Raw genomic sequence first — 27595 nt, 5'->3', positions numbered from 1 at the left:
CTGGTCCATTAAGTAAATCATCTTCCTCCATYGCACTTCACTCTGCTGTAAGCCCCGTACAGCACAAACGCCTTCTGGGTGCATGTGGGTGAAGAAATGACTGCCAGCCCCAGCTGCCCCCTCCATGGGAAAGGAGGCAGCCCTGTCTCAGGGCGAGACTCGTATATTAAAGCTGTAACTCTCCCGTTGCTGTAGCTGGGAGACAGCAATGTTTGCAAGGGCCGTCTCTCTTTATTAGCGTGCTGCRTTCAGACAGGCTCTGCAGCTGTCTCATAATTAACTGACAAGTGCACTGAATCACAGAAGCTCTCCTGGAGGAGAGGGCTCGCCCCACACAGACAGAAGATGGTGTTAAAAATACTCCTGTGTGAGCAAGAGCTGATTGCAGTATCTAAATAAATGAGGTAACTTCATGTATCCGAGTGAGACAGGTGGAAAATTCGGCTCACTCTTTGGATGCCGTCCAAACTATAAAGACATTTCAAGTGTAAGGGAATACAGACTCTCACCAGCCTTCAGCCTTAAATCAGTGGCACACTTTAACACCAGGATATAAGTGCYATTGGGTGATAGGCAAGCTCTATGTCAATGAAAATGTGATGCCGCCTCTTGAAAATAAAAATTAAATCCACTAGTTAAATTCATTTAATCAGTAAGTGCCTACAACCTGAAATGCCACAGTTCAAAGGTAAGGGCTAAATAAAAATAGGAAAACATTAAAGGAAAAACAACTAGGTTAAAATGCTGGCAAATGAAGATTGATTAAAGATTGAAAGCTCACTGCAAAAATGTTTAAAAGAACATTAAAAAATGCAGTGGGCCTAAGTAACACATTAAAGTCAATTCATAGAAGTAAGAAGATATCATTTAAACAATAGACATTGTAGCCAAGTGATGGAATAGGAAAAAAAAAAGTGAAGAATTTCTGGCAGACTAAATGTCAAACCATAAGAAGTCAAGCCAGAAAAAGATACTGAGGAACAGTATGCCTGAGGCACTGAAAAAATAGTGAAAATATTTTTCAGAGGAAGCCTGCCAGGGAATCTCTAGTGCCTGTGGAGGACCAAGGTGTAAAGGAGCACTTAAAGTGGAAGTCAGCACTGCTGAAGCAAGGMGTAAAGTGTTCTCATCCTGGTGTTAACCACTGAGGCTGTATAAATATCAGGAGAATGGCAGGTGACAAGGCAAACTTTTCAAAAATGGCTTCAACTGAAGTGTCAGTTTTGCACAAGTTGGCAGAATCTGTGAGAGCTGAGTGTGTCCTGGCCCATGCAACAGATTGGGAAGAGAGTGCAGCTCCTGCGGAGGAAAGCCCTGCCTTAGTGCTCCATTGGAGGCCCCAGAGGGAGGGTGATGAGGATAAGGGTGGTCTCTTCAGCACATTAATGTACCTGAGTGCTCAAAAAACTTGGAAAAAGACAGAAAGATAGTTCTTTGAGATTGCTAAAAGGAAGCAAGCTCTTGTGAGGCAAGAGGGAAGGCTCACTCATGGATTATTAACTGTGTAAAAGGTAGGAACTGATGGTCTCATTTTGCAGTGAAGGGGTTGTTCCAGCAGACTCACACTCAGGTCTGTGCTGGGGAGATGCCATGGCTCCCAGTCCCTGCTGCTGCACTCACAGGGAGCAGTGCCCTTTCCTGGGACAAGCCCTCCAGCCCTAGTTCTTGAAAGAAGCCTTTACTGGAATGTGTTTCCAGGCTACTCTCCTGTGTGCACTTTCATGTCTYGTAAAGTGGCTGTGTCTGGGTTTGCAGGCAGTGTGGGAAGTTTGTTTATCCTTTTAGTGCCTCCCAAGTGGGCATGGGATGGTTCTGACTAAGAGCATTGCTCTTCCTCCAGCCTCTTTGCTTCACTCCCAAGAGTTTTCTGTGCAGCAGAACTCTTTTGACCCTTGTCTTTGTTTTTTCTTCGGGKTTTTGCCTCTTGTCATTAGCATTGTCACAGCTGGTTAGATTTTAAATATGGTCATCCTGCAGCAATGCTACCCTGCCAACAACACACATATGCACAGCCAGAGCTCTCAAAAATGTCTCAGTTTTTCCGAGAAATACTCTGTCTGAGGGAGTTTTAAATGAAGTGCCTGCGAGGGTCAACACTGGTGTTTCTGATCTTCTYGTCCTGAGATGGCCATTGGCTCCCTGTCCAAAACAAGAGCAATCATACAAAGTCAATGCTGGGCCATCTCCTCTGTAGCTCATGTTCTTTCTCTTAGAAGGAAGAGGCTGCAGCAGGAAAGAATATTGGAAAGGGAGGGAAGAGAAGCAATCCAGTGGGAAGAACCAACTTTCCTTCCCTATCCCAGAGACCTCTCAGTGTAGACCAGGTACTGCAAAGCACTGTCTGGCACGGTTTAGATTGGCCACGGGTGCTGCTCACAGGTGCTCTGACCATTTCCAAAAATCACACAGCGGTGTAAGCTAAGGGCAGGTGATGCTCCTCACCCTTTCAGCCAGGGCAGATCTCTCCTGTGGCTCCATTATTTACTCAGAGCCCACAGAGAGCTTTGTTTCCTCCAGTTTTCTTGCTTACCTCTCATGCCTGTGTACAGCTCYCTTGGAGAGCCCCTGCCACCACTGCTCCAATTGGAGAGAGACCCTGTCTCCTTGCTGTCAGCTTGTGGCTTGTCAAGGTGACTTTGATGATGGGTATCCAGTGTTTGAGAGCATGACCCCTGTTTCTGTACCCCTAGAGATGCCTGACTTGCTGTCTGAGAGGGGGTGGGAGACCTGGGCACAGAAATGCTCAGGATCTCTCTCTCTGTGAGGAGAGCTGAGCTCACAGAGGTGACAGCACTGCAGCCACTCTGTTTGCAAGTAGTTCCAAGTGGAAATTTGCTTTTAAAAAGGGAAGTTATTTGGGTCACAATATAACTTTCTCCTTTGCCTCAAACAATCCTTTCTAACAAGCCGATCTGTAAATGTTTTAGGAATCCTGCTGCGTTGTAGCAAGGAGCGTATTTTTAGTCCGTAGCACTGCTTCATTTATATACTTATTTGGTAGTGTATAGCAACCCTTCAGATGGAAACATTGTCCAGATGTGCTGGATAGGACAGTCAGGGCTTCTCAACGGAGATGGGGTGGGAGATTGCAGAAGTGACAATGGAGACGAAGCCCCCTGAGTTACGTGTGAGGTCCTTCAGCAGGCCAGGGTCAGTGCAGTGGGTGCCTTCATCTCCTGAAGCTCCTGCTTTCTGAACCCTGCTACCCTAAACATAAGCTCTGATCTGGGCCAGGGCCAGTTACATTAAAACTATTTGAATAATTTGGTGCTAAATCATTCCTAAATCTAAACTTTCACATTGTGCAGCTCACACAAAGCACCCAGGTGCTGGAACACATTTGGGGGCTCTTTGAAAGTTGCTTTGGTTCCTGCTGGCGTGAGAGATGGGGCTGCAGAAGGGGTTCCAAGTGTAAATTGACACTGACACAGACTGAAAACTTTCCCTTTAGAAGGACTTGTGGAAAGTATGGAGTGTGAGTAGCTCTTCAGCAAAGATGGCTTTACAAGAGTTGGTGGGTTTGGATCACCTTACACGGGGATGATTCGCTGGCTCCTATTCTGACATCAATTAAACTGGTTCCATGGATAGCAAATTCACCCTCTGCTGTTGTCCACGAGGAGGGGATGATTCTCTAGCCTTACTGACAAAGGTAGTTAAAGTAAGGGTGGGACAAGGGATTTCTCTCTGTTCCTTAGCAGGAGCGAGAACATGTAGTCCAGATCTCCGTAGCTGATAGTACCTTAAGTGTATGTTCAGTGAGCGCAGCAGATACAGAGCCAGGCAGGTTCTGAGCATTTCACAAGTCACCCACCAAGAAACCAGCCAGTATGTACATGGGTTATCTGCTCCAAAGGCAATGGGGGCATTAGAAAAGAGTCACAGGACTGAGGATGTCACTGATGAGACAGTATTGGTCCCACAGGATATTGTTTTGGTAATCCACTGTGACATTGCTCAGAGCAAGGTAGAATTCATGGCTGTTCGGGTAGAATAAGGCTCTATAAATGTAGCTATGGCATGAGTGCACCTTCCACAGAAAGCTGTGGAGCTTTTCCATCCTGCTAGGTTACAGTCCAGCGAGCTCAGGTGGCCTTTCAGGGGAGTTCTGCTTCAGTTTCTCTGCAGACACCCGTTTTCACAATGAAAATTTTGATGCAGCAGAGCTTTTTGGGGAAGATGTATGTAACTAGGAAAGGATAAATAATCACAATGACATCCTCTGATAGATATGTCCGTAGGGCCAAACAGCCTGATGATATGTGTAAAGTTGAGGTGTAGAGAGACAGCTGACATCACCCTTTGTTCTGAGTGCAGAACAAATGTTTCCTTGCCTGCCTTTCAAGCCCTCGCCTGTCTTCTGCCTTTCTCAGAGACAGCATCTCCTATATAAGCAGGTGCTTAATCTCACAGACAGACATTTCAACAGTCAGCTGATTGATGGATGTCAGTGCTACTCAGGGGAGAAGGAGCGCTTTGGGTTTATGGCCTTTCCAGTAAGACAGTTTTGAAAATCTAGTGCTTCAAGTATGAAGACAATCTTCCCTCATCCTCAGTAATTTGTAACAGTAGTTAATACCCTCAGCCATATTTGGTTTTGGTTTGGACCTCAGACTTCAGCTTTCATCTGTTGGATCTTGCAACATGTTTGTTTTTAGGGGGAGAGCAGCACTGGGAATTTGGTTTCTGTTCACTGGACCAAGCTCGTGCTGGGAATTTGGTACAGCCCACAAGAGCCAGCGAGGCTCTTTGGGAAAGTGCAGTCAGAGCAGCGACTCTTGGCACAATTACCTTCGCCATTAATTTGAAATAGTCAATCATCTGAAGCATGGCTTTTAAACCTGTTCACAAATAATTAACTGCAGCGCAGGCTCTTGGCCCAGCAAGGATGGCTTCTAAGCCTGAGTCTGCCCTGTGTGAGAAACTGAATGTTCTGAACTTCAAAGAGGAGCAATAAATCTATTTATAAACCCAGACACCTCTACAGGAGATCCGTTCCTGTGTTTTCACTTACGTAATCCCACAAGCCATCAGTCATAGGTAATTCAAGACAATAAACTTCAGAAATCACTCAGTGTCAGTGTTGCTCTGGGCTGTTGGGCAGCTCTGTGTAATGCACATTGGCAGTGCAGACCTTCCAGCCAGCACACGAGCAGCAGGCAGCAGCCTGGGACTGTCAGTCCTGTTTCACACACACCCTGCTACCTGGGTCTCCCTGGGAGGGGTGGGGTCTGGCTGGACAGGGCACTAGAGGCTGGCCTGAGCACTGCTCACACACACTGACCCCTCCAAGGGACAGCCCCACACAGCCCTGGGCACAGCCCCTCTGGAAACCCACCCTGTGCCCCGCTGGTGCCTCCCACGTGTTGGTACTGCTGGATGGCCCCATGGGAGAGGACAGAGGGAAAGCCTGACAGGGCCATTTTTAAATGATCTGATGCAGGAATTAGCAGGCAAAATAGTTTGCTTGTTCTGCGGATCAGATGATGGAAGCCAGTGGAGAACCCACAACTCCAGCTGCTGAGTTTTGGGAAGATGCTGCCAACAGCTGCATTTGTGAGCAGGGCAGGGTCAGAGGGAGCAGGAGCAACTGCAAGTGACTGTGTGGAGCAAGGGTCAGGTACCCAAGGGCTTGATGGGCAGATTTAAGGAAAGGTCATCCAGGCTTTTCTTAAAAATTCTCAGTCATGGAGATCCTCTCATCTCCCCAAGGCACTTTCATCCAAGGCTTGTATTTCATTATCACAAGAAACTTGGTCAAAGTTAAATATGTTGCTGAACAACAGTTCAGCACTGTTGTTTCTAGTGCTGTCATTCTGCTGGCTTATCCACAGTGATCCTCTGCAGTCCTTAAGGTTTTTCTGCAGTACTTCTGCCCAGCCTCATTTTTACTCATCTTTTCCAGCTCTGGCYGTGGTTGAAATGCATTCTGAAGATTTTGGACAGCTTCTCCCTTTTATCAAAAYTGCAGTCTCATCCAATCTAGCCACTCCAAGGTGGTTGAAATCTGTCCAGTTTAGCATCTTCCAGAAATCTTACAAGTGTGCTCTCTATTCCTCATCCAGATCATGAAGCAGTTTAATGGCCTTGAKCTCGGGATGGAGCCACGTGGAATCRTTTTTTGCAATGACAGTGAGCTGGTCTTCCCAAGCAGGGGATTGTGCCAGCTGTGCTCAGGTCACGTTTGCCTGTTGCTGTGCTGAGACCATCTCGTGGGTGTTCACAGAGCATCAGCCCCTCCCTGGGCTGGGCTGGGYCAGCTTTCAGACCCTTCCWTCCAACAAAGCTGGTCCAGGTGCCTGGCAGCAGCACCAAGCTGGCTTTGGGGAACATCCCACCTCCTCTTCTGTGTCAGTTTGGAGCTGATGGGAATGAGAAAGGCTGGAAATGCCTGTGCAGTGGGCAYTGAGCCATTCCTGCTACTGCCATCATTCCTGTGAGATCTAACCCTTTGCACAGGCTTTCTGCAGCAGTTCAGTACCTYCAACCCAAAAAGGGAAAGAATCAGATGCTGACTTCAAACTCACCTCTAACTCCTGGTCTAATTCACAGGCCCAGGGCAGGATTTGGGTATTTTTGGTGAGTGTCTGAGTGTGGGATGTGTATCCCCTGTGTGCCTGCTGGCCAGAGAGGCTCATAGTGAGCACRATTCCTCCCAGCTCTCTTGGCTCTGGTGGGCTCAGAAGACACAGCCCCCCTTGCCATGGGGCAGCAGAGCTGTGGCTTAATTTTGGCACACTTTGTTGCCAGGGAGCTGTGTCAGCACTGGGGGAGGCAGGATCTCAGCTGGCCAGAACGGATTGATCTAGTTCCATGCTCCCCAGTGCCACCCACAAAGCACAGCTCCCTCCCTTGCATGGGCAGCCCTTGGGATTGCTGTTCTCTTGTCTTGTGCAATGCCCAGGAACCTAATGATAGCCCTCTGTGCTGGCTGCTGCGGGCAGTCAGGGAAACTCCTGCCTTTCCAAGAGRTTTTCCTGGCCCTGGCCACAGTCCCAGCCCACCTCACCCACTTGTGGCTTTGGAGCACTGTTTCTCACATAGCTGGAGTCCCGTCAACTGCAGCGTGAGAGCTGAGGAGCTGCGTTTCCAGCTTGCTGTGTCACAGGGAGCCCATCTGTTTGCTGCCTCCAGGCTCTTTGCCCTCAGCCTCCCCTCATACCCCACTGGTCCTGAGCCTGTTGGTGGGAGCCAAGAGCACATCCAAAGGCAGAGAGGAAGGGTGACCTGCAGGGATGGCCTCCAAAGCGTTCCAGCTGGGGACATGGCACCTCAAGTCACAGCAGGGCTTTTTCAGCAGCGCAGCATCCAGGAGGGACGAGGTGCTTGTCCGGGGTGCTGGGTCATTGGCACAGCATTTGCACAGCTGCTCCTGCCTTCGGTCTCTCGGTGGCACATACAGAGCTTTTTCCACTCCATTTCTTGCAGGTGGGAGCTTTGATTTCCCTTGCAGGCTCTCAGCSCCCTTAGCAAGGGTTTGCTCCTGCTTTTCATTACTATACCAGACATAGCTGATCTAATGGCTTCTACAGGTGGCGTGGGGTACAAGAGGGTCCGGCCACGGTTGTCAGCTGTCATCCAGAGTCAGAGTTAATCCAGGAAAACAGTAAAAATTAGTAATGTATATTGCATTCCTGCAGTCCATACGCTTTCCATTAGGTGATCTTCCATCCTCCTTAGCACAGAAAGGAAACCCTGCCAATGGCAGTCTTCTGACTCTGAAAGGATTGGTCGTGCCTGGAAATCCGATCTCAGCTCTTGCATTCCTGGGCACACTGTCTGTGYAGGGAGTAGTCTCCCACCTTTAAATCCAGGCAGCAGATGCTAGCCATGTGCACAGCCTGTAAGCCCAGGAGCTCCTGTGGCAGCAGATGTGCCGGACCTGGGGCCACACCAGGGCTCCCAGTGCTGATCTGGGTCTCCCTGTGGCCAGGGGTCTCTCAGGGGAGTGGCCTTGCCCAGTGTCACATCACTCAAGTACAACAGCCAGGTCAGGACAGGAATGAGGCACAGTTAATTCTTTCAAGAGATCACATTTTGGCTTCTTTTATTAATAAACTGGTGAAGAAATTCCTCAAGATCCTCAGTGTCAAGAGGGTTACAGAAAGTGAAACATTCAGCTTTCTTAAATAAACCTTATCTTCAATCACTCCCATATTTTATGGCTCAAGAGCAACAGTTCTGTAATAAATGTTACACAGTGCAAACTCTGTCGGTAATTATGTGCAGATGAAGAAGGGGAAATAGAAGACATTAATTTCGAGGTGTGACTGCACATGCTAAGTGAGGTCTGGGCTCTTTGAGGTGTCTCGAGCAGTCTGGGGCTCCGCTGTACAAGATGGAGCTCCATGTGTGCAGCTGCAAAAAGGGAGCTCCCCCACTGCAGCTCCTGCTCCAGACAGAAGAAGGTCCGGGAAGCTCTGATTTTAGTGTTATTGGATCACTGGCTTGCAGGGCTAACTCTGACCTTTTTTTTTTACCCTTACTTTTGCAGACAACGTGATCAATGGGCAGGACTACGAGGTGATGATGCAGATTGACTGCGAAGTGATGGACACCAGGATCCTCCACATCAAAAGTTCCTCAGTCCCTCCTTACCTCCGACAGCAGCGCAGGAATCACACCGACACCTTCTACAGCTCCTCCCCCTCCGTCCCAGAGACKCCCCACGCCCTGAGGACCATTGTCAAGTCCCTGCAGTAGCTCTTGTGACAGCGCACAGGAGAGCGAGCACCCGGCATGCAGCAGGTCCTGCCGCCAGCCCTGCAGGGCCCTGCAGCTCCTGGCACATGGACACAGCAGGGACAGTYCCCTTCAGCCCGTTCCTGTGCCTGACCCTACTCCATGGCTGCATCCTGCCCGGGGTTGTGCAGCTCAGCTGGCCCCTCGCCAGGGAAAGTCCTGGGGGCCCAATGCAGCATGGGGGGACACGGGCCATCCTTGCTACTTATGCACTGTCCAGAATTGTGGGTTGTTTTTCATTTTGGTCCCTGTTAGGCTGCCTGCGGTGGGGTGCTGAGCCCTGGGGTCCCGCCAGAGACATGGCAGTGGACACAGATCAGGCCTGTCCCTGCAGCATGCACAGGCAGCAGSAGGGAGCAGTGTGCAGCTCCCAGCTGCAGGTGCTGGGCCTGACCAGCCAACCCCACTGCTCCTCAATCCCTGCCCAAATCCCTGTCTCCCTGGGATGCAGCAGTGCGGAGGGGCAGCCCAGCCCCAGTGCCCAGGAGGGTGGTGGGACCCTGCACTTAGCACTGAAGCACTATGGGCAGAGCACTGAGGCACTGCYCACCCCACACTTACCTGGCTCTCCAGGACTCCCCTGCTGCCTTCCCCAGCCCATGGGCTGCACCACTGAAGGCTTGGCCCAAGGGAAGTGATCTCAGGCAGCAGATGCATTTGTAAAGTTTGGGGGATTGAGTTTGGTTTTTTTTCTTTTCTTCCTGGTTTTTGTTTTCGTGGGTTTTTTGTGAGTGCTATTTAATACTTTTCACTGCTAACAACAGCCCKTGGAGCAGCACTGGCCCTGCTGGGGCAGAGGGGCTGCTTCAATTCCATGGGACACAGCCACAGCACCTTCTCCTGAAGCCACACACAGGTCATGCACACTCAGCCCCACACACCCATCTCTGCCTCGCCAACACTGACAGCCACCCCACAGGCAGTGGGGGAACATGCCACTTGCTCCAAACACTGAGTGCAGCCAAGTGCTGCCATTCCCAAGCATCTGTGGAGCTCTGCTCACTGATCCAGGTTTGTGAGCCGAGCCCCAGGCCAGAGCTGAGCYCAGGAGCTCCAGCACACTGGTGCTCAGCTGGGATGAGCCGCCAGCAGAGCATCAGCCTTGCATAATGACTTCAGCATGTTGTTACATTATTTTTTCCCCCTTGCAGTTCGCACAGAAGATGATGGGCTTTAGTTTGCCAGCCTTTCCTTCATGGTCTGAGCACTGACTGGCTCACGTGGGGTTTTTAATTATTATTATTATTACTATTCGTGTATGTGTGTGGCTGTTAGGAAATACAGGTTGATCCTGCAGCAAGACAAACAGCTCCAGGGGCAGTGAGGAGGAGGATGAGGAGCAATACACCCCTGTGAAGTATGTGCCTTGCAACACCATGGAAAAGCTTTGTCCTTTGCCACGTCCTCGGCGCAGGCTGCGCAGGCCCCCTGTCCTGTGGATGCTCGCAGTGCTGGGAAGCAGCCGGGCTCGCCTGGSTTTGGCTGCGCTCCTTGCACCGGTTCATTTTCCTGGCCCCGGCCCCACCTGACTGTGGGCCAGCTCACACAATAGTCAAAAATAAAAACCCCAGCGGTGCCCCAGCCCGAGGCACGCGGCTCCCCCGCAGCCATGGGCAGGGGAGGCTGGCTGCTCTCGGGGGCATTTGCTGCCATGGAGCTGGGGACGGGACCGGAGGTGGCAGCTGGGCTTGGCACAGCCTGGCACCTTGGGAAGGGCTGCTGCTCGGCACTGCTGTGGCACCACATCCTCAGCTAGTTCCCCTGGGCTCTGGTGGTGGAGAGCATCTCTCATCCTGTGTAATTCTGTTCTCTGTGTCCCTAGTACTGAAGGCAATAAAATCCTTCTTTTATTTATTATTAATATTCATTATTACTGTGCTTCTTTATACTTTTTCCTTTGGCCAATTACTGCAACACGTGCCCCGTGTCTGYCAGCTCTTGGGCTGCAGTGCAGCTCTGCTCAGCCCAATGTTGGCACTGCCCATGGCACATCCACCATGTCCCTCTCCTGCTGCTGGAGMGGGGGCATCCTACATGAGCTGCTTACCCCGAGCCTGCCAAAGARGAGCCTACAAGGGTCTTACTGCAGCCTGAGTGACCCAAGGACTGCAGCTATCACAGAGACAAGCTCTTCTCAGGGCTGGACATGGCCATGTCACCCKGCCCCGGGGCCAGTCCTAAGCAACCTAAAGCCCTCTGGGGTTTAGTCCCAGCTAGGGTGGAAACTGGCTCTCCCAAAACCCACCCAAAAYAGCCCTGTGCATTTCCATGCATGCAGAGGGTGAAGCAGAGCCAAAGAAAGCCCCAAACAGCTGCGAAGGTACTGGATCCTTTATTACTGACAGCAGGTAAATACAAGATGCTGGTGGGCAGGAGGGCAAGGGCTGTGCCTCTGTGAAGGGATCCTGATGGTGCAGGAGCAGGACAGGCATGGATGGACACGAGAGGGAATGAAGGAGACAGAGTGGCACAGCGAGGGCTCCACCAGCCCCCAGGGCTCCCCAGCCCCTGCCTAAGCAGCCCAGCGCCCAGCTGGGCAGAGCCTTCACCCAGCAAATGCCAAGGGGGACTACTCTGGGTTACAAAATGAACAAACAAAAGCCATCTACACGTATTTACAGCATCCCCCTCCCGCCTGCCGCCAGCTCCCTCCAGGCGTGAGTCCGGGGCGGGCTGCAAAGAGCAGAGCCCYGGCTGGAGGGGACAGTCCTCAGCGTGAGTACCAGCACCAGGGGCTGCTGGAGCTGTGCTCGCAGCCCCATTGTACAGCAGGATCTCCAAAGGGCCTGCTGGCTGTCGGCTGGGAAGATGGTCCTGAGAGACGGGACATTCCCATGGGACATGCAGGTCCTCCACCAGGACAGGCAGGCAGCAGCATCCCGCTGGGACCTGGTGTGTGCAGCTTTGCACTGCTTCGGCGTGTCTTGCTGATCATCTTTAGCTGAAAACATCGTCGGGAGGACCACGTCTGAGCCACCTCCTCCTTCCTGGACAGGAGAGCTGGGGCTGCCCTTCCAAAGCAGAACCTCCTTCCCCTGGGAAGGAAAATCAGAAGCAAGGATACAGCAAAGACAAAGGGGGTGGTTCTGGCCTGGGGATCGATCTACAATCCACCATAAAAAAAACCAGCTTGAAACAAAACCCATCATTTACTCTTCAATTTGTACAAAATAACAATAATAACAATAAAAATAATAATAAAAGGTGCTGGTGGCCCCTGGCTCGCAGTGCCCCACTGTGGTGGGGGGTCTCAGTAGGCAAAGATGACGTGGTAGGTGACTTGGTGGCCATTGTCCCAGGCGTAGAGCAGGCGGTCCTTGGGGTTATAGTCTATCTGCGTGGTGTAGGCATACTCGTTCTCAAAGAGCAGCCTGGGGATGATCTGCGTGTTGGTGTGCGTGTCGAAGGCGTAAGAGATGTTGGCRTTCCTCTTGTTGTAGCTGTCGACCGCGTACAGGACCCCACAGATGACAAAGCAGTTCCCGTAGAAGTTTTTCCGCAGCCCCGTCCGCCACGTGGTCTCCTTTTGGGTGCTGAGGTCGGCTGCGTTGAGCTTGCTCAGCACGATCACCTCCTGGTTGAAGCCCTCGTAGCTGATGGCCGGGTAGATGACCCACAGGCCGTTCTCATCCACAGCAAAGTCCACATCCGAGTGGCCTCGCCACCGCCACGGGGTGGACTCCTCGTAGGCCACATCGTGCAGCATGGCCCAGGCGGCCACGTAACGCTGCTTCAGGTCGTACTTGATGATGTTGCGCGTGAAGGCCCGGTTGTAGTAGAAGGAACCATTGTAGACAACGTGCCCCGTCCCGATCCAGCTGTAGGGCAGCTTGTAGGAGTTGCTCCAGCGACCTGCAGGGCACAGACATCCAACGGATGAGACCCTCCCTTTGCTGTGGGTTGGTGGCCATGCCATCAGCACCCTCTGCCCCCAGCTCTGCCTACACTCCCTCCCCACGCACCAGCCACACCCTGACCTGGGCCGTGTCTGAGCCCCACATGCCATCCCCAGGAGGGGAGGGTCCCCAGGCAGATCACCTCCCCCACAATGCAGCATCCCTGGGAAAGAGGATGCTATCCCTGGGATATGCATCCCAGGATGCATATCCTGGGATGAGGATCAGCTGAATGGTGGCATTAGAGATGGTRCAAACCCACCTTGCTTGAAATTGTCGAGGTTCCTGAACTCCACCAGCGTGTTCCCATAGTAGTGGTTGGTGACATAAATGCGCTCCTCCCGCGCCAGGGGGTCTTTCATCCAGGCTCCCTCACTGCGCCCGTAGGTGTTCTGGGTGGTGGGCCCCGAGATGGTGGACAGAGTGTCCTTGCAGCGCCCTGCATGGACAGAGGAAGGCTTGTGGGGCCAGGGGCAGGGTAGSCACACCGTCCCTAGAGGCATCACCCCTTTCCAGCCCTTGCCCACCCAGCAGGTGCCCCTTGCCGCCTTGGCCCTGGTGCAGCTTTGTGAGGCCCAGCAGCACTAGTCACACCCCGCAAATGTCTCCCCACAGCCTCTGCCATGTCCCTGCTCCAGCTGAGGCTGCCACCTGTCTCGGGTCCTGTCTCTTCTTGCCCAACCCAGCCCCTAACGTTGGGAGGAAACTACAGTTTACTCAGGTTCTAGAATTAATAAGTAAACGTGGCACCCCAGTCAAGTGCTGTCCAGCCACCATCTCCATGACACTTCCCACCCGTGACCAACTCCAGGTGCACTGTGCTCGGCAGGACACGCTGTGGGCACAAGTCAGCCCCACACACAGCTGGACRGGTGCAGGGCCGGCAGGACTCACCGATGATGTTCCTGATGTCCTCCTCCTCCAGGCCCTCCTTTGGGGTGGCAGGGATGGCCGGGCTGACCGGCGTCGCGGGGGTGTTCASCTGTCCCCAGTCTCCCGGGCTGCTCTCCATGTGGCTCCAGTCCCCTGCAGGGGTGGCCGTGGGCAGGCTCTCCGTGGCTGTGGCCACCACCGTGCTGGCCAAGGCTGCCGGCAGCTGCGGCGTCCCCTGCTCCGCCAGCCCGGCCGGGGCAGTCACRGGCTCCGGGGCGGGGGTCAGCCGGCTCACGGCCGTGGGGTCCGGCRTGGCAGGGGACAGCGGCACCGTGGCCGTCACGGCTGTGCCGGTGGCTGGCGGGGTGGCGGGAGCGCTGCCGGGGGTGGGCGGCCATCCCAGCGGGGACGGCTTCCTCACGGCCTCGCCCGCCCGGCTGCTGGGCCGCAGGAGCTGGTCCTCGATCAGCAGGTCCACCGTGTTGTCCCCGCTGAACAGCTCGTCCGCTGCCAAACACGGGCACGGGTGTCAGCCCCGGGCCAGGGGAGCAGATCCCCGCAGCCCGTCCGGCCGGCTCCCTGCCACCCCGCAGGCTGAACGGTTAAAGCCACCCGCCTTGCCTCCCGTTTCCCCTCAGGGAAGGGCAAAGCTGGAGAGGCCGATGGCTCCCGTGTGAGGAGGTGAGTGAGGCCCCTCGCAGCCACATCCACTGCCACAGGCGATAAAGAGCACAGGGAGCGATTCCRCCCTGCCAGCTCCCAGAGACTGGGCAGCATGGAGACCCAGCTGCATTCCCAACCAGATCCCATTCACCCATCCCGGGATGCCAGAGCAGGTGCCTCAGCCAGGGCACAGGGATCATTGGGGATCATTGGGGATCACTGGGGATCCCCAGCCAGCACGGGCACCCTTGGCTCCTTCTCACCTCCAGCAGCTCCCAAACCCCACAGGGCAGGGCTGGGTGGCCTCGCTGCTGAGCCAGTTTGCACAGAGGGGACATTTGTCCTTCTGCCCKTGCTGCCCACTCTGYTGGGCYCTGCTCTCACCACAGCCAGGGCCATGAGCTCTGAGCTGCCCTCCACCAAATACACCACAAACCTCCCAGGATGCCATGGGGCAGGCAGATTTGAAACACAACCATATTTAATAAACCTCCATGTACTTCTGGAAAGGTGTTGATGCTGTTCTGAACCAAAGCAGTGACCTAYTTCCTCAGCTACCAGGGATTTTCCATGGAATAACAATGCTGCACTGCTCCACCACGCTGAGGTACCCATTGTCTCACCTCCCCCTGCTGCTCCCACACAYTTCCCCCACACATTCCCAAGGGATGAGGCGCTGGTTTTGCTGCGGGATGCAGCCGGCCATCCCACCAGCCGTGGCCGCATACCCAACTCACGTTGCTCCTCGATGTCGTTCTCCGACTCRGAGGACTGGGCTTTGTAGTAGGTGACCCCTCGGACAATGGTGGGCTTGGAAGGAGGCCGGCTCCTCACCCGCAGCTTCCTCTGCAAGAGCTSCTCAGGCTTCTTGTCCTCCAGAGAGAGATGCAGCTCCGGGAGGGATTCCACGGAGTTGATCTGCTGGGAGATGGTTTCATCTTTCAGGAATCTTTCTTCATATTTTCCCTGGAAGAGACACAGGAGGCTGTTAGCAGACGGGCCAGAAAKGCCACATTTTGGCGACAGGGCAGCTCAGGCTGCACAGTCCCACGCTGGGTAGGAGGCTCTGAGTTCCCTCAGTCCCTTCTGCCATGGGAAACGCTCCAGGGGACAGCAGGGTGCCAGACCAGCACTGCCCCTGCATATCTTTGGTGTCTCCCTGCAATTCCAGGACTCGGGGATCCGTAAGGCACACGCTGTGGGATGCAGGGCAGGCAGGGCAGGCAGGAGGGCTAGGTCCCACTCCCTGGYATGCCAGGAGCCGGTTCCAGCAGCTGCTCTGAACAGTGTGCAATGTGCACTGAGCTTTCACAGGGCAGAGAGGCCGAAGGCACCTTCCCAGCAGGAGCGGGAGCCTCCCGAGGCAGGGACCAGGAACCCCCCCGGGGCAGGGACCAGCTGCTGCAGCTCAGGTCTGAAGGATTTCATCTCATTAAAGGGAATCGGAAAGCCAGCCCGAGGGTTGAAGCTGTGCCCATTTGGCTGAGAAGATGGGCCCTGCTGCAATTAGCASTGAGAAAAGGGGAATATTGGGAAATGAGGTCACTCGGGGTAATAAAAGCCCCACGCTCCGCTCCCCTGCCTGGCCAGGGCTGGCTCCTGTCCAGCAGGCAGCAGCTGCTCAGCTTATGGTGTGGGGAGCAGGGGAGTGGGGCTGGGAGCATGGCCGGACCCCTCWGCCTGGGCACGGCCCTCCCTGGGGCAGAGTGTGTGGCACAGCACAGTTGGTGCCATTTCCCCACCTGCGGTCCCCACACTGGACTCCGAGCGCAGGGGTGGGAGCAAGTGCACGCTGTTGCTTTCCTCAGGAGCTGAGCAGCCCTTGTTTGAACTGGAAATGGTCACCAACTGTTTTCTCCAGCAGACACCTCCTACTGCCYCACAGAGGGACACCAGGGTGAGGGCAGGATGCCCCACAAGCCACCCAGCAGGGATCAGAAGGGCACAGGCCATCCTAGATAGCACCACTGAGGCAGCCAGAACTTCAGGACACCCTGGACAGAAGGRTGTTCCCAAAACACCCTTCTGACCCCTCTCTGAGGCTGCACAGAAACTGCTGCCCAGGCAGAGGGTGTCCCCATGCTGGGTGYCACAGCCWGGAGGATGCYCAAACCTCTGCCCAGAGCCKGCCAKGGGTCATTGCCAGGCAGGGAGRSAGGGARGGAGGGAAAGCAGGCGGCAGGCTGTCCCTCCACCGAGCCCCAAGCCCTGCTAATCAAAGGCTCTGAGTTTCCCACCGCTTCCCAGCCGGCCCCRCAATGACATCACGCTTTCCGAGCAGCTCAGCCACCGCTGACCTCGAAAACCGACAGCCCCGTGGGAAGGGGGGAGGCCGAGGGAGCAACCTCCCTCTGCTTCCACCTACATCCTATCCCAGCGGCAGCCAGGCTGTGCTGACACAGACTGCAGTCCGAGGAGCACAAACAGAACCAGCAGAGGAGAAAATCACACCGGGCTGGTGGCCACATGCAGGAGACCCCCCAGAGCTGGCTTGAGCAGCAGCAGTGACACTGAGCTGTGCTCGGGTACCTCTGAGTGAGTGTAGGCAGCCTCAGCGTCCCGCTGCAGAGAGCTCTCGATGTCAGCCAGGCTGTTGGTGAGGAGCCTGGAGCAGTTCTCCCTGCCCGGGGGATCCTGCAGACCCTCCTCCCCGCTGGCTCCTGCCCGCTGCCCTTCCTGCGTGAAGTTCCTGGACATGCCCTAAAGAAAACAAGAGAGGAGACTTTATCCCACTTAATGACAAGGGATGTTCTGTGGCCCCCAAACCACAGCCCCAGAGCTCTGTGCTGCCATCCTGGGCTCACAGCTGGGAATTCTCCATGGGGCTGGGCCCTTTGACTGCCAAGAAGTTGCCCCTGACCCCAGTGGGATCCAGGAGCCCCATCCGTGGTGTGCACATCCCAGATTCAGTCTTTGCCACAGGTTCCCATGGAGCAGGAGAGTGGTCTTGAGGTTCCTCAATCCCATTTTCAGCCGCTCTTGCCAGCTCATAGAAGGAATAATAAAAGACAAGCTGAAACACCTTAAATCACCCTCATGTCCTTGGCCTGTGGCAGCAAATTCATCTTGCATTTATTAATCCCACTTTCGTGGCCTTGCCACACAGGGCCTGCGCTCAGGGACTGCTCTCCCCGTCACCCTCTGCCCTCACAGAAGAGAATGAGAATCTGGGGACAGGACAAGAGCCAGTGACCCTCAGAGAGCTGTCCTGTGACCAGGAGGGAGCTGGTGCTGGCTGCAGCTCACCCAGCAGACAAAACCCTTTGCTTCTCAGTCCCCCAGCCACAGGCACACTCTGTACCCAAAGGATTGTTCCAGGCTCCTGACTCCTTGGGCTTTTAGTCCTCAAACAGCAACTGCCTCRAATAGGTGGCACATCAATCAAAGCACTTCAGCACAGGCACTGGGGGTGGTTACCCTGATCCTTCATTTTCAATCTGTCCTGCCATTAATTTCTCCTAAAACCCACCATGAYCTCCATCTGTGACCTCCAAATCACCAGCTGATGTGACAGCTGTGAGCCAAAGACAAAGCAGAGGAGCTRCCTCAGTAGAGAAGGCACTCCATCGACCAGGATTTGTCTTGGTCCCTTCCCTCTACCATCACCATTGGTCTGAAATACCTCGTTATATTGGAAAGAACTCGCAAAACCTTCTAATCTCTGCAAAAACAGAGGGGTTAAACCCCATCCCCCTGCACAGGCACCTGAATTCCCAGTATTTCCCCAGGAATCATGAGTCACAGATGTACCAGGACATTTTGAGGCCAAATCCAGTGACGCAGGGGCTCTTCAGCGAGCGTTTTGCCGCAGTAAGCAGAGGAACAGGAGACGTCATGATGCTCTCCCAGGAGCAGTGCAGGAGCAGCTTTCAACACCATCCTCGTTTGGAGGGGATGACTGATTCCAACAGCCTTGTGCCCTTATCACTTCTCCTGTGTAATCTTTGGCTTATGACCCGCTTAGGGATAACATTTGCCTGCCCTWGAGCAGAGAGGCACCACCAAAGCCTGGCCTGTGATGCTGCTGGAGGCTGCTCAGCTGCTGTGGCGGGGAGCAGCTGCCAAAAGCGCACCCGCCTGGGAGGGCGATGCTTTGAAGCTGTGCCAGGCTCCAGTTCAGCATCTCAGCTGTCCGTTGTGTCAGACCCCACGGCTCATGCAGGGTGTGATCCTCCTCCACATCCTCTCTACAGGAATTTCCGTGCTAAGCCAGCAGCAGGAGGCATTTCACACCTGCTGCCTGCATCAGCTCGGCTCTGCCCCAGAGCACTGGGCCATCTTCTAACCCAGGCCTCTCCTGTCCTTTTCATCCCCTCCCAGTGCCTGCAGGCAGCTTCAGCTGCTGTACACAGTCCTGCAGCCCCATTTCAGGGAAATTAGAGACCTCAGCTTGTGAATTCCCTGCTCCTACACCTTTACAACTCCATCTCTGGTCAAAGTCCTTCAGCCAGACCAAGCTTTCTGCCTGTCCTCCGCCTTGAGATGGGCTGTGAGTGCAGTGACCAGGCTGCAAGTGTCACCCTATGTGCCCAACACGCCACCAGCACTGCTGGCTCTGAACCCCCTGCAGAAACTGGCTGGTAGGCAGGGCCACTCTGGTACGGAAGCAGAGTGCAGTGACAACCCYACCTGAAATAATCCCTTGGCAAACCCAAATCATGCCTGGAGAGCATGCTAAACCACAGGAAGAGGGTGGGATTGCAAAGGGGAACATTGCTGGTTTGTTATTCTCAGACCTCAAAACCCCCTTTGGGTCAATTCCTATGCTTGGAAAACCAGAGYCCCCCAGGCAAGCGTGCTCCCCTCAGCTGTCTCCTTCCTGACCCCGGGATGGAGCACGCCGTGCCTTCCCGAAACACTTTGCAAGTGGAATCTTGGCTGGATAAATCATCGCCTCTCAGCTCCTGGCTGGAGACGAGCAGGACTGCTCCACTCCGACAAGAATGTGGAATTACCGTCCCAGATACGGACCACGAGAGAAAACTCCAGTATTTAATCTGGCAACCTGTTGCTACACAGCTGAGCACAGCTTAAACTGCAAACCCTACACGGTGCTAGCCAAAGAAATATTAAACTGTATGGAAGTGAAAATTATTTCACTGGAAGTCTACTCTAAAATAAAATGGAAGGTTGAGGGTTCTGCTCTTTTTTAATGCAGGCCAAGACATAACTTGGTCCTTCAGGAATCTRAGCTCCTTGGCTCCCCACAGTCCTGTTGAGTGTACCCCTGCACCAGTCCTGAACCTCTCACCCCCACATCCAACAGCACAAAAGCTCCTGGCTGAAAGCAACCATCACACCAGCACACAAGTAAAACTGAGAAGAGGAAAAACTTAACAGCAGGGTGTTCTGACCCCAAGGAGGTGCTGCTCCTGGTGAGACCACAGCTGGGATCCTGCTCTCAGTTTGGGCCCTGAGGGACTGGGGGAGCTGGAGAGGGTCAGGCAAGGTTGATGGGGTGGGGATGCATTGGGCTCTGCCTGTGGTCCAGTCTAGTTCAGACATCCTRCTCTGGTTTCGTTTCAGCCAGATAGTTAAATAAGATTTCTTCYCAAAGCAACATGACTCTGAATGCAGCAAAGGTGCCAGGAAATTTATTGGAGGCCGGTCCCACTGATGGGAATGACACTGAAGGAGAGCAGGACTCACCTCCTCGAGCTTCTCCACCCGACCCACCAGCTTGGTMGTGACYGAGTGCAGCTTCAGAAGGTCCAAGCCATAAAAGGCACTTTCCAGCATCTCAACGATGGAGGAGAGCTGCAAGGCAAGRGCAGAACACAGTCAGYAGCAGCACTTGCTGCAACRTACCCCGTGYCRTTTCCTAGCCGAAAAGTCAAGKGCGATGCATCCATGTGAGTGCAAGAATTTTGATTAAAAAACAAGTTTTCCCTCACACAGCCCTGCTACATTACTGCCCTGGTCAGAGCACGGCTTGAAGAACAACACACAGCACCTCCACAGAGCCTCGGGGCATCAGGAGCACATTTTGGGTGCTGGGGATTAGTAGCAGAGCAAGAAGGAGCGCTGCTCTCTTTGCCAGCTCTAGGCAGGCTCTCCCAAAGAGAGCCCAAAGGCTTAACTACTCCACCAGTGATGTGACTGCCAGCAAAAGAGGCAACAAGAAAAAGGCAGCTYAAATAAAAACGAGTTTGAGATCAGACTCTGAGTTCGTGCCATCCTGTGCTTTTTTTCCTGGAATAAGAAGAAACTTGTTAAATTTTTTTTAAATACTTCCAAATTGCAAGAGTGAAGAAACAGAAATTTGGTGCCAGCCTGGCAGCAGTTCCCTTCCTGGAGGACAACTTTATCAGAGGGATGCTGCCCTCTTCTGCAGCCACCCATTTCAGAGACACCCTGTACTTAAGTCACCCCTGTGCCCGTGCCCTGCCCAGCATTAGCCCTTGCTCACCAGTCCCTGGGATCTGGACAGCAATGCCCTCATTCTGCATTTTGTTCAGCTCCTGGTGCTTCTCCACAGAGCACCAGCACTGGGCATGGCAAGGCTGGTGGGAAGGGCTCCTGGGCCACCTCTCTCTGGTCCCATGTGTCCCCACATGTTCAGCATAGTGCTGCAGACCTTACAGCCCTGAAGGCTGAGCAGGATTGTCAATGGACAGGAWTTACTACAGGGCAGTGACATTTTCTCCCAGCAGCTACAAACTGGTCAACAGAGCTTCATAAACATGGGAGAATCACAAGCAGCGCTGCTGGCAGCACTTGGAGTTTCCACCCCGGCCTGTGCAGTCTCCCTGTGGAGCTGACAGCAAAGGAAAGATTTTYTGGGCCAGATAAAATGGCAGCATTAAGAGACAAGAGCTGTTTTATGGCTATGCATCCAGTTTCCACTGCGAGCTGGATGGAGACGACCGAYACAATGCGCACAGCCTGCCAGACAGCCACTGGAGACAAGCGCCTTCCCTCCAGGCTGGAGGATTTCCATCAATGCACAAAGGTTGCAGACTGCATTAACCTCCTTCCAAATGATCCTGAGCGCAGCCTTCTCGCACTGACTCTGCACTGAGACCCCCATAATGCACACTGTGCCCACCAGCAGCATTCTGCCTTTTCACAAAAATAGATCTGAGATTGGGCTTCTCCCTGCCAACACCACGCTGACCTTCCCCTAAAGACCACACTGATGCTCCCACCAACTCCCTGCTTCCTTCCCCTCACCCGCTGCAGACCTTGTCACGGTCTGACAATCCATGAATTCCCAATGGACCTTACTAAAGGCACAGATGGGAGTGAAACCTTCAGCTGGGAAGCCCAGTGCAGCCATTCCATTGAGCTGCGTTGCCCAGGGCTATGTTCCTGCTGCCTGGAGATTTATCTCTCTTTCTCACCATTCCCTCAGGGACTCATCCTCCAGCCCACCCATCTTAAGGGAGGGAGCTTCCCACGGCTCTCCCACACTTGGAGCACCCCAGGCTTTTGTGTCAGAGCATAAGAAAGCCTGGTAAAACACAATATACAAATGACCTTGTGCCCTTCGTGCTGCTGGATTGGGCAAGAGCGATGCCCATGGGACTAGCAAAGAGAATAAAGGATTTTGGGGCTGCTCAGAGTTATGGGGTGGCCTCATCYGGCCCCTCACTGATGACTTGTGGGAGCTGCTCCTCATGAGCRGCATAAGAATTGGAGCTGTGACCCCTCTTATTTCCCAGCTTCTCCTACAAGTAGGGGCTGCTCCCAGTGATCCTGGAGGGAAAGCAATCCTGCTCCCCAGCTCCTGGGATGGACCTCGGCAGCACAGCAAACCCCTGCCTGKGTGTGTTTGGACCGACCTTGTGAAATCGCCTGGCCGCGAGCACTTGCGAAATGAGTAGGGGAGCCGGGGCCAGTTCCTAGAGGACAGGCTTTCACACCACAGCTGGCTGTGAGCAGCTCCCCAGTGGGAAGAGCAGCCGGAGCCAAGGGCGCCGCCAGGCACGCCGCTCTGCTCCTCCTGGAGGCTGCCCGGCTCTGCAGAGGACAGCGAGAGAGCTGGGAGCTGCCGGTGCAGGAGCTCTGCCTGCCTCAGGGGGTGGCTCTGTCACCTCGGGGGTGTCCCCTCCCTGAACCACAGAGAGCTCACAACTCTCAYCTAAGGCCACGTGGGACCTCCTGGCTTCTCCCCCAGACGAGGGACCACCAAACAGCCCCAGACTGGGACTCCTCCTCCCCRGAATGATGGATTGTCTGTCTGTGCCTGTTTATCTTCCCTAGCTGCAGGGGCACTTGGACAAGAAGCTGCTAAMTGTCTGCAGTCGCACAAGATGAAACACATCCTCAAGCTCCAAATTAATTAGWACGAGCCCATCGTGGTGTCCTCGATGGCAGCTGCCCCGCAGTGCCTTGCACACCACCTGCCTTCCCACCTGAGGGGAATCATGGGGCACCAGTGCCACCAGCACTCAATCTGCTCCAGGGGCTCCCTAGGACTGGACCAAGGTAGTGGCACTTTCTGCTGCCCTACGCTGGTAGCAAACCCAGCAGGGTCTGCTGCCAGCTGCTCCACCAGCAAAAGGAAGCATCCAGTAAAAGCCAGGAGTACTTAGAACAAACAATGTCACTTTTGGAAAAGAGGTATATATTACTAGAGAGATAAAATACTTAATAATAGAGAGGTGTCAGCATTTTAAAACAACAAATCCATCCTTGCCATCRGCCAGCTGTGCATCACATCCTCACACTGACGCATCAGCGGCTTTTGGCCCATGRAAGCCAAAACAGCTTTTTTGCGTGGGTTCTTGGGAGTCCCTCTCTGCAACAGAAAAAAGCCCTGGCAGCTGCTGAGTGGAGCAGAGCCATCCTCCAGRGACATTCGGAGCTGGACAAAGGGCAGGGAGCAGCCCAGTCCCTACTGGGCTCTCAGCACAGAGAGCCACGGTGGACCCCAGGCAGCACGGGATGAATCGAGTGAATCATCCACTGCAGCTGCTCAGCTCAATCCCTTAAGCTGAGCTTGATTTTTATATCAAACATGCAGATATAAATGTAACCAGGAGATGGTTTAGAAAATAGGTTTGGGAAATAGGGTTTTTTTAGAAAAAGGTCTGAAATAAAAGGCTTCAGAAGACGTTCCCCTCCCCAAAGAGCCAGGAGCTCAAGCTGCTCTCCTACCTTCAGGTCACTGCTGTCTGCCTCCCGCAGCTTCTTCAGCCTGAAGTCGCCCTCGCAAGGGTTGAGGGCCGAGGGGGGGGCCACGCACGCACACTTGCAGCTGGGTCCTGACGTGATGGTTTCCACYGTGTAAAAATCCTCAGCTCTGAAAGCGCCTTCGTTAATCCTTTGGCAGGCGCCACGGCCCAGGGGTCTGACCAGGCATTTGCACCGGCAGTCGGAGCCTTCGGACACCGCCTTCACCTTGTCGTAGTCACCTAACAGCTGAGCACAGGTCGCCAGCGGTTAGCAAACCTCCCCTCCTCTGCCTGCACAGCAAGAGACAAGCACTGCCTGCGCCTCAAGGTCCAAACAAGGACACTGGATACCCTGAACCKCAAGGAAACTGGCCAGCTCTTCCAAAATCTGCCAGCCAAGGAGTTTCGAGAGAGCACGGAGCTGATGGCTACTACAAGGGGAATAAAAACTGGCTTCTTCCAACAGGGTATTTTTATTCCACTGTGTGCAGAACGCTGCTTTGAATTTTAAATATGAGAATTTTAAATACAAACCCCRTCATGCTTTCTTTGAATGCTCTGTGTGCAAAAGACCCAATAAGTCACCTGCTATCCAGAGCAAGACTGTTTTACACAGGCCAACAGGGTAAGGGCACATTGGAAGTGTGACTGAAAGCCACCCTATAAGCAGCGTAACCTGGTGGTGAAGCAGTATTTCTGATTAGCCCTATACAATGCCAGGAATTTCCTTTACAGAGATCTGCAGACAGCGCTTCTGAAAGCCCAAGCACAAAAATAACTTTGGCGGTACATTTCCAACAGTCTGTGCGTTAGCCATTTCCGAGGGCAGATAATAACACACAGACCGATCAGCCAAATCTAACAGAAACCGCCACCGCATCCCACTGGCAGGGAAAGAGCCCGGATCCCTCCCCTCGGCACACAAAGAGGCTCCACCAATTCCCCTCCCAAGGAGTTCCCCTTTTTCTCAGTTCCCCCGGAAAACTGATGGGATGGAGTCTGTGAGCTGCTCCCCGATGGGCTTCGGTGATTTCACTGCACCGCGGATGATAAACTTCCTTCAGTGCCCAGCTGCGGTGCTGGGTGAGTGCACAGCATCCCTCAGCCCCASCGAGAGCGTGCACCCAAAATCTCCCAGGATGTGCAGAGCATCACCCAGCACTGCCCAGAGTGCACACCCGGCGTCACTCGGAGYGTGCCCAGCACCGTGGAGCACGTACATCCTGCATCACCCGCACCCCGCAGGGTGCGCACAGCACCCCCGGCAGTGCCCACCCCACGGCGCGGGTGCAGCACCCCGAGGTGCCCGCAGCCCCGCAGCCCCCGCGGTACCTGGGAGAGGATGTTCTCCTGGTTGTCCGCCTCGTCCTGCAGCGGCTCGGCCGAGGGCGCGGCCGTGCCGGCGGGGGTGGTCCCTGCCCGGCAGCCGGCGCCCAGCGCGGCCAGGCAGAGCAGCAGCGGCAGCGGCCGAGCCATGGGCGGGCGGCGGAGGGGCCGGGGCCGGGGCCGGCGCGGAGCCGCCACTGCTCGCTCAGGTGCGGAGCGGCGGGGCGGGCGGGGCCGGCCCGGGCTCCCGCCCCGCTCCTCCTCTTTCCCTCCCTCCCGGTCCTCCCTCCCACCCTCCGATCCTCYCTCCGCTCCTCTGCCGGTCCTTTCCCCGTCGGCGGCGGGACGAGCCCCGGGCGGGGCCGAGCTGGCGGCGGGGCGGGACCGGGGCCGCCCCGGGCGGTGCTTCCCACCTGCGGTGGGGGCTCCCGCAGCCCCGGCTCGCTGCTCGGGTTCCGCGGGGCACTCGGGAGCAGGCTGCGGGGAGTCCCGGCACTTGGGGCTGCTCTGGGGAACCGCCACCCACCGCCCCAAAAAGGGCCTGAGCTCTGCCTGTCGGCACCCAGCGAACCTGTGCATCCCAACCCTGCCGTGTGCCAGGGAGCTGGGGGCGGACAGAGAGCCATYCTTAGGGCCTGCCTGGATCCTTTTCCATCTCCAGGAGCAGTCTGCCTCTCACCCTCCATCCTCTGGGTGACAGGGAAGTGTTCCCGATGGCATGGCAGGGGGCAGCGTGGCTCTCCAGTGACACTGCCCACACTGGGGTCACGCAAGCAGTGCGTGATTCCAAGACAGGCTTGCAGCCAGGAGTGCAGASCTCTGTGTGCTCACTGAAATTCAGGCTGACGCCGGCGGGAAGCGGCCGCGCTCTGGCAGTCCTGTATCCTTCTGCACCTCCTGCCAAGTGGAAATGTTCCGGACACACTGTTCCCAGGGAACGCACAGGCACAGCATCTTCYGCTGCGGAGGTGTCGGCACTGCTGTGATGATGGCTGGGCCTCACTCACATGGGAAACCTGAGATGCCCTTACAAACACACCAACACAGGCCAGCACCATGTCCCAGGTATGGCACGGGCTCCATTCTCCTCAACRCATGCTCACGGGTCACGGGCAGAGGCCACACGCACAGCAAGCAGCRTGAGACGCCACGTGAGCACCTGCTGAAGCAAGGCTATGTACAAGGCAAGCACCTCTGGTCCCTAATGTGTCCCAAAACCACCCCAAACCTGGTGCCTGCAGCCCTGGAAGCAGGCACCTCCTAAGGGAACTCCAGCTGCTCCATCCCATCACTCTCTCCCACAGTCGCTGGGCGGGGATGGAGCTGCCACACACAAAGAAAACATCTTGTGTGAGAGAGGAAGCGGCTGTGGCACGGGGGATGGCAGAAGATGCTGACCTCAGGKTTTGTGTGGGATGGCGCTGTGCCTCCCTCTGCTCYGGCTRTGGAGAAGGGRGCAGGGCGGTGTGGGCCYCTGCAGCARGGCTGAGCAGAATAGAGCAGGGTGGAAGTAACCAGGGAGGCTGGGAGGAGAAGGACAGCCAACCCTCGGGCAACTGGAGAGCAGTGGGAGGCAAGAGGCATTTCTAAAAGCCTCCCCCACCAGACTGCTCAAGGATAATAGGTCCCTTGAGCACCAGCTCCTTCTTCTGTTTCCATGGCTGAACCTCCCTGAGGGCAKCTACTCCATCTGCCAGCACAGGCTGTCCTGAGGCTGCCAGACCAGGGCTCCTGGAGTCCCCAGCCTGTSCCCAGAGCACCAGACCCCCGTGCAGTCATGGCACTGAGACCAGCCTTGAGAGCTCCCACAGCAAGCAGCACCTAAAATTTTGGAGGTCTTTTCCTAATGATCACTWTCTAAGGCTGGAAAAACAGAAGGAAAACAAATCAACCACAGTATTTCAAAGCTAAAAGGAAGGATTTCATRTGTTACTGACATCCCTTGTTGATTTCTTTCTTAAGGGAAAGAAAGCACTTCTGGTGATATTTAGTTTGGGTTGAAGATGGGTTTAAGCCTCTCCTTTGGGGGCAAGAAGAGAAAGCGATGGGCACTTTGGGTTCACAGCAGTCATTTCTCGAGTCTGAACATTCCTCCTTCAAGAAATAAATCCACAGATTGAGGAGGAGAGCAGAGCAGGAAGGTGTGGTTCTGGCTTTCCTCTCTTGCTGATGGAGACAAGCCCAAACTTTGGTGTGAGCAGGAGGCCCCAGTATCCCCATGCCTGGCCCCATTCTATGTGACTGGGCTCSTGCAAAGCCAGGGCTGCCCGAGGATGCAGGTAGACAGTGCTCTTCAAAGTGCTACGAGAGAAAACATCACCAGGTCTGGGGAAAAGGGAATTAAACCATCTCAAGACAGGCACGGGGCATGTCTGTGCCTAGAGCTACGAGTGCCAAAAGCTGCCCCCTGAAAGCATCTCCTCGGTCCTTCACCTCCCTGCGCTTGTCTGGGCCCCTGCAAGGGCAGTGCTTTGTGAGGGGCCCCTGCAATACGGAGACGCTGCGGGTCAAACCAGGGCACGGGTGTGCCGGTGGGAGGCTCAAGGTCCGGGATTGTACCGGCACTGGATGCGGGGAGCGAYGTCGGGCCGTGCTGAGATCGGCAGGACAGAGAGACAGCACCGGCGGTGGCACATCCTGCTCTTTGGGGGCTCCCCTCGCCCGGGGACCGCTCCCGAGGGATGCAGGGCGCTGAGGGATGGTGGCCGGGGCGGGATCCCGGCGGGATGGCCGGCAGCTCCCGCCGCTCCGAGCGGCCCCGTCCCGCTGGCGGGGGCGCAGCTCCCCCGCGCGGCACCGCCCGGCCCGGACACCGCGGGAGCCCGGGGCACTGCGCACAGCTCCGCACAGCTCCGCACAGCTCCGCACAGCTCCGCACAGCTCCGCGCAGATCCGCACAGCTCCGCACTGCTCCGCGCAGATCCGCACACCTCCGCACAGCTCCGCGCAGATCCGCACAGCTCCGCACAGCTCCGC

At 55.1% G+C, this 27595-nt stretch overlaps 2 protein-coding genes across 5 annotated transcripts in view; one reads left to right on the top strand and one right to left on the bottom strand.

Moving 5' to 3' along the window:
- Positions 1-10605, top strand: part of ATF6 (activating transcription factor 6) — a gene marked incomplete at its 5' end in the record, with an annotated part of 48449 nt that extends 37844 nt beyond the window's left edge. Inside the window, one exon of the mRNA XM_057372731.1 lies at positions 8495-10605. Within this exon, the coding sequence (XP_057228714.1) occupies positions 8495-8703 (209 nt within the window). The remainder of the gene's footprint in view (positions 1-8494) is intronic.
- A 450-nt stretch (positions 10606-11055) lies between these two features.
- Positions 11056-27595, bottom strand: part of OLFML2B (olfactomedin like 2B) — a 24483-nt gene continuing 7943 nt past the window's right edge. For 2 of the 4 annotated variants that reach the window (XM_057372829.1, XM_057372831.1), the window contains 7 exons: positions 23277-23540; positions 19824-19931; positions 16704-16874; positions 14903-15140; positions 13533-14018; positions 12901-13077; positions 11056-12594 (listed from right to left, as the gene is read on the bottom strand). In XM_057372829.1, the coding sequence (XP_057228812.1) occupies positions 11993-12594; positions 12901-13077; positions 13533-14018; positions 14903-15140; positions 16704-16874; positions 19824-19931; positions 23277-23540 (2046 nt within the window). In that variant the 3' untranslated portion in view covers positions 11056-11992. Of the gene's footprint in view, positions 12595-12900; positions 13078-13532; positions 14019-14902; positions 15141-16703; positions 16875-19823; positions 19932-23276; positions 23541-24625; positions 24809-27595 lie in introns of those variants that run through there. The other 2 variants (XM_057372828.1, XM_057372830.1) reach the window with 2 other exon arrangements.

Source organism: Malurus melanocephalus, unplaced genomic scaffold, assembly GCF_030028575.1.
Source record: "Malurus melanocephalus ecotype Western Australia unplaced genomic scaffold, MMel_1.1 scaffold_178, whole genome shotgun sequence".
Classification (NCBI taxonomy): Eukaryota; Metazoa; Chordata; class Aves; order Passeriformes; family Maluridae; genus Malurus; species Malurus melanocephalus.
The sequence above is the reverse complement of the archived record's forward strand: the minus strand, read 5'-3'. Positions and strand labels throughout refer to the sequence as shown.